Genomic DNA, 13,520 nt, shown 5'->3' on the forward strand with positions numbered 1-13,520 from the left:
CCTTGGCCTCTCCCCTGAGATGTTGAAGTCCTGGCCACACTCCCTGCTGTGTCTTCCCAGCTAACCATGCTCCGCCCTCACCGCACCCAGGGGTGGCTGCTGGCCTAACTGTGGCTCTCTGGGTCTCCTCTCCTTCCTCCCCGGCCCCTCATTTCCTTATTCCTGGAGTCCTGCCCTTATGACACCAGCCAGGGAAGGGGAAAATAACGCCACCTCTGCTGGCATTGTGGGGAGAGAGGGACCTGACTTTTGGTCTAGGTTAAGCTCAGCCCCTGACTAGGTGTGCAGCTTCAGGTGTGCCATCCCAGCCCCCAGTGTGCCCCCGGTGTGCCCCCTGGGTTCACACCTGCCCCACGCCACCCCAAGGTGTATTGGGAGGAAGCAGTCAGGTAACAGGGATAAGGAAACTCACCCTCAGACCAGGCTTAGAGCGAACAATGCACTTCCTTTGCTGACATTTCTGGCTTTGCCCCTCCAGGGATCTGCATGGCGTATTACGAGAGCGGCTACAACACCACGGCCCAGAGGGTCCTGGATGACGGCAGCATCGACTACGGCATCTTCCAGATCAACAGCTTCACGTGGTGCAGACATGGAAAGCTGCGGGAAAACAACCACTGCCACGTCGCCTGCTCAGGTGAGGCTCTGACTTTCAGTGATGCCATCCCGGGGACCAGGCGAGAAAGGCGACAGTGGGATCACCAACCACGTTTTGCTTTAACTAAAATTTGGAGTTCAGACTTGCAAAATAGGTCTGTTCCAGATTGGTAAATTATGCAACAGTTTCCAAGGTGACACCCAGGATCCTGCGGCTGACTTATCCAAAGATGACTTATTCCTTGCAGGACGGTTTTATGAAGCCTTCCACTATAGCAGGGGGATGGACAAACAACCCCACTGCCCTTTCATGTATAGAGATATTTGATGTCTGCAGTAAGAAAAAAGAAGCTGCCTGCCAGCTGCTTTCCATAAGCAATTCACTCAAAGGATGCAGTATGTACTTCTTTGAACAGAATGAGATGAATACTCTTTACATTTCTTTCTCTTTTCTTCTCTCCCTCTCTCTTTTTTTTTTTTTTTTTTTTTGAGACAGGGTCTCACTCTGTTGCCCAGGTGGTACATTCATAGCTCATTGCAGTCGTGACCTCCAGGACTCAAGCAACCTTCCCTCCTCTGGGTGGCTAGAACTATAGGCATATGCCCAACTATTTTTATTATTTTTTTGGCACAGACAGAGTCTGTCTGTGGGGTTTCACTATGGGGTCTCACCCAAGCTGGTCTTGAACTCCTGGCCTAAGGTGTCGACTTCACTCTTGTACTTTACATGGCAAAAGGGACTTTGCAGATGTGAGTAAGGATCTGAGCTTGAGCAAGAGAGATTAACCTGGGCAATGTGGGTGAAGCCAATCTAATCTCATGAGTCCTAGAAGGAGAGAATCTTGCCCAGCATACCAAGTCATTAAAACAGCATTGAATTCACTCAGAAAGGAAGTTAGGTTTCTATTGCTGCCCTAACAAATGACCCCAAACTTAGTGGCTTAAACACCACAAAATTTCCTTAGTTCTCTAGGCTGGAAGAGTGCCAAGGGATTCACAGGGCTGAAGTCAAGGTGCTGGCAGGTCTGTTTTCCTTTCTGGAGGCTCTGCAGGAAGATCCATGTCCTTGCTCATTTGGGATTTGGCAGAGTTCAGTTCCTTGTCGGTGTCGAACTGAGATCCCTACTGCTTGCAGGTTGTCACCCAAGGGCCATTCCAGGCTTCTCGGGACCACTCACACTTGACTCATGGCCCCTTAGTTCATCTTCACAGCCAGCAATGATGGGTCGAGTCGCTCTCACACTTTGAATCTCTCCTCCTTCTTCTGTCATTGGATCCCTCCGTGACCACAGCTGGGCAAGATTCTCTGCTTCTAACAACGCATGCAAAGCCCCTTTTGCCATGTAAGGTACAAGAGTGAAGTCAGAGGATAACCTTAGGCCAGGAGTTCAAAACTAGCCTGGGTGAGACCCCATGGCAAGACCCTACAGCCAGACTCTGTCTCCACAAAAAAATTAAAAATAGCCAGGCATATGCCTGTAGTTCTAGCCACCCAGAGTGCATTTTCTGAGAACCAAGTTGTTAAGTTGTTAAGTTTTTATCTCCTATATCATAAAGAATCCTGACTGGAAGACAGAAAAAATGCAAACTGGGATATTGGAAGAGAATGTTAATAAAGACTGTACTTACAAAGATCTGATCAAATCATAGAAAAACCATGGCAATAGTGAAGTGAGGGATTAGGAACCCCTTGCCCAAAGAGGAGTGGAAAGAGAGCTGTGACCAGCACTGCGGTACAAAAGGTCTGCAGGGAGAAGACTGCCTTCTAGGATCTGAGATCTTTCCTCAAGTAGGATCTGAGATCTTCCCTCAAGGGACGTGACTTGTACTGAGTGACCTGACAGAAAAAAAGCTGGAAGATACTATATGTATATCCCAACCTCAGTGTCCTTTCTCTGTTCCTTCCCTGCTGATGCCTACTCTTATTTAAACTCCTCCAGAAGTCAGAGGACATGGGAATCCATTGATGCCAACTGTGTGTGTCGGCCTCCAAGTGCACAGAGCATGGTGGAGAAAGGTAGAGAGTGGATCCGTCAGGGCAAAGATGACATATTCAACTTAGCTCCCATGCACCCTCTCTCACAAAACTATAGGAAAATGTGCTCCACCAGAAGGATAAACTAAAACAATGAAGAAGAAACAGTTCAGGAAACAAGGGACTCGATAAGGGAGAAAGGCAAGAGGAATGCCCATTCTGAGAGTGAAGGATGATCCCAGGATGAGCTTGTATTATAGATTTCTAGTTACATCTCATTAAGGTCAGAGAATATGGTCTATAACAGTGGCCCCCAACCTTTTTGGCAACCAGGGAACAGTTTGTGGAAGACAAATTTTCCATGTACCAGGGGAAGGTGGATGGTTTCAGGATGATTCAAATGTATTACACTTATTGTCCACTTTATTTATATTATTATTACATTGCAATATATAAGGAATAATAATGCAACTCACCATAATGTAGAATCAGTGGGAGCCCTGAGCTTATTTTGTTGCAACTAGATACTCGCATCTGGGGGTGATGGGAGACAGTGACAGATCATCAGGCATTAGATTCTCATAAGGAGCACACAACCTAGCTCCCTCACAAGTGAAGCTCACAGTAAGGTTTGCACTCATATAAGAATCTAATGCTTAGCTGTTGATCTGACAGGAGGTGGAGCCCAGGCAGTAATGTGGGAGATGGGGAGTGTCTGTAAATACAGATGAAGATTCACTCACTTGCCTGCTGCTCACTTCCTGCTGTGAGGCCACAGACTCACATAGGTCTGTGATTCAGGGGTTGGAGATTCCAGGTCTATATGATTTGAAACCTTTACTATTTCTTTAACCTTGTTTTACAGCACAGCAAATGTGTCTTACGGTGATTGTGCATTTGGAAAAAATGTGTATTTTATATTTGGTGTGGATGTTCTATAAATGATTGTTACATCCTTTCTGATTTTCTTACTTGTTCTATTATACAGTGAGAAATAGATATTGAAATTTGCAACTATCATTTTAGTTTTGCCTATTTCACCTTTCAGTCTTGTCCATTTTTGAAGCTTTGTTCTTAGGCAGATATTCTTTGAGGATTGTTATGTCCTTGTGGTGAATTGACTCTTTTATCACCGGAGTCAATGTTTCTCCTTAACTCTGGTGCTATTTCTCATCCAGAAATCTACTTTGTCTGATAGCAGTATAGCCCACTCTCGCTTTCTTTGAGGAAATATTTGCATAGTATGTTTCTTTCCATCCTCTACTTGTAATCCGTGTCTTCATATTTAAGGTGAATTTCTTATAAGTAACGTATAGTTATGTGTTGCTTTTATATCCATTCTGATAATTACTGTTTTTCAGTAGGAGTGATTAAACCATAGGTCAGCAACTGTTTGCCTAAAGGGCCAAATGGTAAATATTTTAGGCTTTTCAGGCCATATGGTTTAGATTGCTACTACCCAACCATGATGTAGTGTGAAAGCAGCCATAGAAAGTACGTAAATGAATGGGCCTGGCTGTGTTCCAATAAGGCTTTATTTACAGAAATGGGAGGTTGGCCTGTGGGTTATGCCATGATTAGGCCATTTGCATTTAATGTGATTACTGATCTGGCTAGTTTTTTCTTTTTCTTTCTTTCTTTCTTTTCTTTTCTTTTCTTTTTTTTTTTTTTTTTTTTTTTTTTTGAGATGGAGTCTTGCTCTGTCGCCCAAGCTGGAGTACAGTGGCGCAATCTCGGCTCACTGCAACCTCTGCCTCCTGGGTTCAAGTGATTCTCCTGCCTCAGCTTCCTGAGTAGCTGAGACTACAGGCACATGCCACACCCACGCCCGGCTAATTTTTTGTATTTTTTTTTTAGTAGAGATGGGATTTTGCTGCGTTAGCCAGGATGGTCTCAATCTCCTGACCTTGCGATCTGCCCACCTTGGCCTCCCAAAGTGCTGGGATTACAGGCACGGGTCACTGTGCCCGGCTAATATGGGTAGCTTTAAATTATATCTTGCTATTTTGTTTTCTGTTTGTACCACCTATTCTTGGTTCCATTTTTTCTGCCTTCTTTTGAATTTATTGAATATTTTTTAGTATTCTCTTTTATTTCCTCCATTGGTTTGTTAGCTATACTTCAATTTTGGTTTTAGTAGTTGCTTTAGGGTTTCCAATAGGCATCATTATCTTATTACATTCTACCTTCAAATAACACACCACTTCACATGTAACATATGAGTTTCTTAACAGTATACTTCAGTTTTTCGTATTCCATCCTTTGTGCTGTGTTGTCACGCATTTTTCTTCTGCATTTGTATACCTCACAATGCATTTTTATAATTTTCTCTTTAAACAATTGTCTTTTAAATAAATTTCTAAATGAGAAAAAAGTTTTATAGTACTTATTACATACTTACTATTTCCAATACTCTTCATTCCTTTGGTGGATTTATTTGAGCAGAGAGTTAATTGATATCATTTTCCTTCAGTCTAAAGAGCTTTCTTTAACTTTGTTTTGTTTTGTTTTGTTTTAGAGTAGAGGTCCATTAGCAAACATTCTCTCTGTCTGAAAATATCTCCGTTTATTTTGATTTTGAGGAATATTTTCTTTACATATAAAATTCTGGGCTGACAGTTCTTTTCCACCTCAAGTTGTTGTTGTTGTTTTGGGACAGAGTCGTGCTCTGTCCCAAAACAACACTGTGAGTACAGTGGCATGATCACAGCTCACTGCAGCCTTGACTTCCTGAATTCAAGCAATTCTCATGCCTCAGCCTCCTGAGCAGCTGGGACCGGTACCTGCCACCGTGCCTGGCTGATTTAAAAAAAAAAAAAAATTGTAGAGATGGGGTCTGGTCATGTTGCCCAGGCTGGTCTCAAACTCCTGGGCTCAGGCAATCCTCTCCCCTCAGCCTCCCAAAGTGCTGGGATTACAGTTGAGCCACCACACTTGGCTTCAAGTTTTTAAAGATATTCTGTTGCCTTCTGGCTTGCCTTGTGTATGATGGGAAACCAGTGATTTCCTTCTGTTTGTCCCCAGTATGTATCACGTCTTGTTTTTCTCTAGTTGTTTTTAAGATTTTCTTTTTGTCACTCATTTTCAGCAATTCGATGATGTGTGATATTTGTGTTTATCTTACTTGGTATTCATTAACATTTTGTATCCCTGAGTTTATAATTTTCATTAAATGTGAAAACATTCAGCCATTCTTCCTTCTAATGCTTTTCTTTTCTCCTTCAAGAATTCTAACGGCATGTATGTTTGATCACTGATGCTGTCCCATTCATCATTGAGGTTCTTTGTTTTTTAGCCTTTTTCTCTCTCTGTGTTTTATTTTCAATAGCCTCCATTGTTATGTCTTCAAGTCTGCTGTTACTTTTTTTTTAATGCTAATCTATTAAACTTATTGATTGGATGTTTCTTTTCAGATACGGTGTTTTTTTATTTAGCATCATAATTTTTTGTATCTTTTATTTCATTTTATTCATATTTCTCTTTAAGCCCTTGATATAAATAATCATATTTATAAACTTTAAATTTCCTATCTGCTAATGCAATCAACTGTCATTTCTGGGTCTTGCCCTTGACTGATCTTTCTCCTGGTATGTGTCACGTTTCCCTGCCTCTGCACAAGGAATCATTTTTTATTGAATACGCACACAGTGTATGTGTTGATGGCTGTTGTGAGTCTTCAAGTCTTGTCTTCTTAGTTTAAAAGAATTTAAACGAGACACACAGCAAAGAAGATGTAGCATAAAGTAATTTATTGAGAAAGAGAAAGACTCTTTTGAAAGTTAGGCGCAGAATGGACAGTACACTCTGAGAGAGGGAGATTTCAGGTCTGGCTGCTCGTGAAGATGGGACAGCAAAGACCGGAGCAAGGGATGCTCCCTTTATGAGAGTCTTCCATGGTTATTCATAAGCGGGTAGGAAGAGGTGTTGCTAGTACGCATGTTCTGGGCGGTCCTCTTGGTACATTTGTGTAGTAGCTGTACATGCTTGTTCATACATCTCATGCCTCATTAGCACCTTAAATCTCCACCCAGGGATGTGTTTTTTATTATTATAATGAGCAAGGGGTCAGTCTGAGGACAGGTAAAGTCAAAATGTGCATATTCCCTACAGGGGAAATTCCCTTCTGGAGAGAGCTTTGTTATAATGAGCTGGCCTACATGTAGTGTGAATGCTGAGACTCATGATGTTGACTGGACAATCACCACAGTTGTCATATCCCGAGGGTGTGGTTGCTTCCTTGACTACTTATGGCGCCTCATATGCGACATTCTTGAGTGTCTAGATTATGTTGTCTTCCTTTAAGGAGTGTTGAATTTCTTTTGCCAACCAGTTAAGTTTATTCTGATCAGTTTAACCCTTTTAAGACTTGCTCTTAAACTTTGTTAGTGAAGTTCTGGATTAGTCTTTACGGTAGGGCTAGTTTAGTCCCACTACCAACGCATGACTACGCATCCAGTATCTCTTTTGTTTTTTGGGTTTTTTTTTTCTTTTTTCTTTTTTTTTTTTGATGCAGTTTTGGTCTTGTTGCCCAGGCTGGAGTGCAACAGTGTGATCTTGGCTCACTGCAACCTCTGCCTCCCAGGTTCAAGCGATTTTCCTGCCTGGGCCTCCTGAGTAGCTGGGATGACAGGCGTGCGTCTCCACGCCTGGCTTATTTTTTATTTTTAGTAGAGACGGGGTTTCTCCATGTTGGTCAGGCTGGTCTCAACACTCCCGACCTCAGGTGATCTGCCTGCCTCAGGTTCCCGAAGTGTTGGGATTACAGGCGTGAGCCATCTGGCCGGCCTAATTTCTCTTTTGAATGTGCTGAGGATTCAGCAAGGTCTATTCCCTCCGGCTAGTCAAAAATCAAATGTCTTCCAGCCCTGCGTGAGGTTCGTAACTGCCCCGCTCCTGGCAGTAGTTGTCGGCCTAGCCCTGTGGAATTGTACCTATGCATACCCAGTTTGGCCTTCAGTCAACGACTGGGTGGAATCCCTTTGCAGATTTCTGCTGCTCTTCTTCTGGGTAGCTCCTGCCTCCCAGGTATTCTTCACAAAATCTGAGCTGCCTTGGCGTCTGATGTCTGTCTCCTCCTCTGAGATGGCCATCCCCTGCCTGGTTCTACCTCCCTGGTCTGCAGAGCTCCTCTGGGCAGAAAGTCATGGCAATCACAGGGTTCACTGTGTTTTTCTCTCTCTCAAAGACCATGATCCTGCATTGCCAGCTGTCCAATGTCTGAAAACAATTTTTCCTTTATTTTGTCTAGTTTTCTAGTTGTTTACAGTGGGAAGAGAAATCTGTGACTCCATCATGGTCATGTTTGACTTTAAATGTAGATTACTTAATTTAATATTGTTCAGTTTCATTCCAATTAAGGAAGTCTGGGGCAAGGGTCTATCTGCAAGACAATCTTAGATTCTAAGAAATTAAAGTGTCAGAAGGTTCATGGTCAGAGGTAAAATGACACTCATATCTGTTTTCTTATCATAAAGAGCATGGGATTTTCAGGGATAGATTTAAAATGGAAAACAAGATGTTTGTTCTATATACTAACCACCCCTCCGTGGCAGGCTTCCCTTAGCCTCAGGCCAGAGATGCTTTTATTAGAACAATGTCATTTTGTCCCACATACTATAGAATTAGCGACATTTTGTCATGGGAACCTGAAAAAAAGAGCATTAGGATGTGTATACAAGGTATGTGATGTTATATGCACGTACAGTGTAGATACACTTCGTGCTCATTTTCTTTTTCTTTTTTTTTTAATAGAGACGGGGGGTTCGCCATATTGCCCAGGCTGGTCTTGAACTCCTGGGCTCAAGTGATCCACCCACCGCGACCTCCCAAAGCGCTGGGATTACAAGCGTGAGCCACTGCACCCAGCCCGTGCCCATTTTCTGAAGCTAGACAATCTCCTCACTCTCATTCCAAATTATATTCCTAAAATTCCTGCCTACTTTCCCTAAACTATTTGGAGAGAAAGTCGATTATATATTCGTATATATAAAGCATATATAAACACACACATTCATATACCTACACATATACGTACACACAGTGTACAAAATTTCTGATGTAATGACAGTATTTTCCCCTGACAGCACAGATTTCATTAAAATAAGAGCATTTCAGGAAAAAAATGATTACTGACTCTCTATCTAGTCTAGTGCACTTATATTAATCTTATTTCTCATCACCCTGGTATCTGAATTGGCCTTTGTCACCTTACCGGGGAAAGAGATGAACATCGAGGGCGTGGTGGCTGCTAGATTTCACTTGGGAGGCAGGAGGATGCCGAGAGAGACACAGATACTTTGAAGTAGAACTAACAAAACTGAAAATAGGACTGAAGCTCTTTGTGTTGATTGTTGCTGTTTTCTGTTGGGTGTGGAAGAATAAACGATTCTTTGCTGTTCAATGTAACCCTTTCCTTATTCATGTTTGACTGGACAGAATTGTCTATTTAAAGTAAATTGAGCAAAACAATTCTTGGCAGGAATCCTCATTTGAAAAGTGCCATCTTAACTCATGTCTGCCCCTCTGCGGCTATTTCTTGTAAAAATAGCTCAGAGCTGTGTAGCGTTCTTGATTTCCCACCACCCACCTTCTCTAACATGTTTTCAGTTTTTCATTTTTTTCTTTTTTTCTTTTTTTTTTTTTTGACGGAGTCTCGTTCTGTCACCCAGCCTGGAATGCAGTGGCGCAATCTCAGCTCACTGCAACCTCCGTCTCCCAGGTTCAAGCAATTCTTCTGTCTCAGCCTCCCGAGTAGCTGGAATTACAGGCGTGAGCCACCACGGCCAGCTAATTTTTGTATTTTTAGTAGAGATAGGGTTTTGCCATGTTGGCCAGGCTGTTCTTAAACTCCTGACCTCAAGTGATCTGCCTGCCTCAGCCTCCCAAAGTGCTGGGATTGCAGGTGTGAGCCACCACACCTGGTCAACACACTTTCCTAAACAAATTCAGTCATGTCCAATGAGTACTTTCAAAACATCCCAATTGTGCAACAAAATGCTCTGACAACGTAGGAGGGGACAAGCAACTGTACGCGGTGTCCGCTTCCTGGTCCTGCATGGCCTGACCCTTTCAGGAATCCTTACAGGGCATTGCCAGCCAAGCTAACTGCCCTGCCCCCAGTACAAATGTGCTCTTTCTGTACATGCCTGGGATAACCTCCAATCCCAGAATGATAGAATGTGATCTGCTTCCTCCTCACTGCATCCCTCTGACCCCTAGGGACAGCCCCAAACTCATGTCTCCCAGGAAATACGCTAGACCGCTTCCAAACACAAACCAGTGTCTCAGCATTTATCAAGCACTTATGCACCCGAGATAAAGCATCTCTAAGTAATTTGAACATACATCAAGGTACCAAATGCTTAAGTTTGGATAACCTCATAGGTAAATAATTACTAGAAAAAATAAAAGTATATTTTTATTGTCAACTTTATTACTATATAGTGTTTTATGAGCAGGAATCTTTGCTTAACTGGCCTCCGTTGGAAGAAGGAATCAGAGGAAAACAGAATTTAAGCCTTCTATGGGAATACAGGCTCAATAATTGGGTGCGTGACCCCAGTTTGTAGGGATCAAATGGTACCCACAGAAATGGTTGTTCTGAGGACTGATGGAGATTTTGCGTGAAGAGATTTAACATGTGCCTGACATAGAGTAAGATTTCAATAAAGTATTAGCTAGTGGTAATAGCTATTATTATTCTAAATATTTATATCTCAAGAAGATAGGCAAAAGACTTTTTTTGTTGTTGTTTGTTTTTTTGACATGGAGTCTCACTCTGTTGCCCAGGCTGGAGTGCAGTGACTCGATCTCGGCTCACTGCAACCTAGGCCTCCCGGGTTCAAGTGATTCTCCTGCCTCAGCCTCCCTAGTAGCTGGGACTACAGGCACGTACCACCAGGCCCAGCTAATTTTTCATATTTTTAGTAGACATGGGGTTTCACAGTGTTAGCCAGGATGGTCTCCATCTCCTGACCTCATGATCTGCCCTCCTCGGCCTCCCAAAGTGCTGGGATTACAGGCGTGAGCCACTGCACCTGGCTGGCAAAAGACTTTTATAAGCTGATATGGCTTTAGTTTTCACTGTAGAACTATGAACAAAATGCTAGCGAATTTGCATATGTTATTTCAATTGCTATCTCTTATAGATGATGTATTTTGTTAGTTTTTCTCCTGGTTAATAGAATTTTGTTTTAAATAAAAATTAAGCCACATTTAGAATAAATTTGCTTAAAAGAAATCTATCACTACGTTTATCTTCTAGTGAAGCCTAACTGAGAAAGCCAAAAATTAGCAACTCAAGGAAATAGCAGGCTCAAGGAAAAATTCCACCTTCAACTGAGTTAACAGAATAATTTGGAATTACAATGCTCTATTGAAATGCAACATTTTATGCTAACATTATTTTGATTATTTTCTGGTAATAAAAGTAGTACATTTCTATTGTAAAAACTTTTAGAAGGTACGCAGTAAAGATTTAAAAGTATTGGTGAACCCACAGTTAAGAGTCAATCTTTCTTAAAATACTGGTGAACTAATAACTATCTTTTTTTTCTAAACGAGTGCTGTCTAACAGAACTTTCCATGATGATGAAAATGTCTTCCATCTGTGCTGTCAAACATGAGAACCACTAGCCATGAGTGGTTATAAAATATCTGAAATGTAGCTAGAACAAATAAGGAATTACAGTTTTAATTGTATTTAATGTTAATTAATTACAATTCTTTTTTTAACATTTTTTCCAGATTTATTGAGGTATAACTGACAAAATTGTATACACTTAAAGTAAATAACATAATTTGATATATTTATAAATTGTGAAATGATCACTACAGTCGAGTTTAACATCACCTCACATAGTTACTGTGTGTGCATGTGTGTGTGTATGAGAGAGAGAGAACACTTAAGATTTACTCTCAGCAAATTTCAAGTAAGCAGTACAGTATAATTAACTATGATAACCATAGCATACATTAGATGCGCAGACCTTCCTCACCTTGTAACTGAAAGTTTGGACCCTTCCATCAGTATCTCCCCATTTTCCTCACCAGCCACTGTTCTACTGTCTGCTTTTATGAGTTCAACTTTTGTAGATTTTGCATATGCATGAAATCATGTGGTATTTGTCTTTCTATGTCTCACTTCCTTCACTTAGCATGATGTCCTTCCGTTCATCCATGTTATTGCAAATGTCAGCATTTCCTTCTTTTCCAAGGCTGAATAATACTCCACTCTCTATACAGACGTATTTTTATCCATTCATCTGACAACAACTATAATTTTAATTTAAATTATCACATGTTGCTAAATGCCTGCCATATTGGACAGTACAGCTCTTGATGGATATTTTTATGATATTGGGAACTTAACATTGCATTGGGAGCATTTCTCCATATTATTAAATATCCTGGGAAAACATTCAAATGGCTCTTTATTTTATTAAATGAAGGTATTATGATTAATTTGAATATCACATCATGAGGCAATTAGATTTTTTCATTGTAACTCTTCTAAATAAAGCTATAGTAAACCACTTTGTAAAGAAATATTTGTCTAGCCTCAAGACTATTTCTTTAGGATAGATCTGGAGAGAGAAATTATTAGGTGAAAGGATAAAAACCTCTTTAAGGCTCTGAACGCATGTTGCTATGTTGGTTTCCTGAGAAGCTGAATCCATTATACTCCCACCAGCAAGTATCCAGAGAACTTGCCTCTCTGTGCCCTTGTCAACATCAAGCATTATCCAATTCTCTCAAAAAAAAAAAAAAAAAACTTTGTGTAATTGACAAGGAGAAATGAGATCAAGTAGTTTATTTTTGTCCTTGGTTGGTGGTTGTGGTGGTCATGGAGATGGGCCTCCCAGATCCCCTGCTAAGGGAAGACATGCCGCCCCTGCTGCAGTTGTGTGATGAGCAGTCAGTACCTGCCACCTGCTTCAGGAGCAGCCTCAGGTGCCACCTCAAGATCCCTTCCGGGGTGGCCCACATCCAGCGACGTGTGAGGCAAAGGCATGCGGACCTGGCATGTGGGCCCAATTTGGGCCACTCAGATGGGCAGTACTCACTCGGGAGCTCATGGCTGGGCTGCCCGAGGAATTGCTGGGTCTGCATCACAAATGGACATCTCTGTCTGCCCATCCTGCTTCCCCCCATCCCATTCCTTTCATAGGTGTGGATTGCTGAAAATTTCTGGCATCTCAAACCCATCTCAGCATCAGCTCCTGGAGGACTCAACTTGCAGTAGAAGTAATGTTGAACTATGTTTTATTTATTTGCCTTTTTCTGTCATGTTTGTGTTGAGGATCTTGAGGACGCTTCTAACCAAACGGGAAAGAGTGTGGATATCAACTAATACATTTCAATTAAAAGATTTGTTATGTCTGAAGCAATAGAAAAAATAATAGATGGCCGGGTGTGGTTGCTCATGCCTGTAATCCCAGGACTTTGGGAGGTCAAAACCAGAGGACTGCTTGAACCCAGGGGTTTGAGACTAGCCTGGGCATCATGGTGAAACCTTGTCTCTACAAAAATGAAAATAAAAAATGGTCAGGCATGGTGGTGCACACCTGTATTCCCAGCTACTTTGAAGGCTGAGGTGGAAGGATTGCTTGAGGCCAGGACGTTGAGGCTGCAGTGAGCATAACAGCTTAGGTTATACCACTGCACTCCAACTTGGGTGACAGAATGAGATTCTGTCTCAAAAAGAAAACAGAAAAGGGAAAGTAATAAAGACAAAAACTCATGTATTTGATTTAAAGCTTAAAACTTTCTGCACATGAAAACACTCTGAATAAAATTTTTTAAGACACAAACTGAAAATGACAATAGACAAAAGTTTAATGTTTACCTGTAAAGAAACCTTATATGTCAAACTTACTCAAATACAAAAAACACTGTACTATCCTGTCTTATGTGTCTTTTTTTTTTTTTTTTTTTTTTTTTTTTTTTT

The 13,520-nt window shown here is 41.5% G+C and overlaps 1 protein-coding gene across 1 annotated transcript in view; it reads left to right on the forward strand.

The window, feature by feature from the left end:
- Nucleotides 1–13,520, forward strand: part of LOC108527881 (lysozyme-like protein 1) — a 29,863-nt gene that overhangs the window by 11,632 nt on the left and 4,711 nt on the right. The window contains exon 2 of the mRNA XM_017869393.1: nt 479–637. Coding sequence (XP_017724882.1) covers nt 479–637 — 159 coding nt within the window. The remainder of the gene's footprint in view (nt 1–478; nt 638–13,520) is intronic.

This window comes from Rhinopithecus bieti, unplaced genomic scaffold, assembly GCF_001698545.2.
Source record: "Rhinopithecus bieti isolate Rb0 unplaced genomic scaffold, ASM169854v2 scaffold_758, whole genome shotgun sequence".
Classification (NCBI taxonomy): Eukaryota; Metazoa; Chordata; class Mammalia; order Primates; family Cercopithecidae; genus Rhinopithecus; species Rhinopithecus bieti.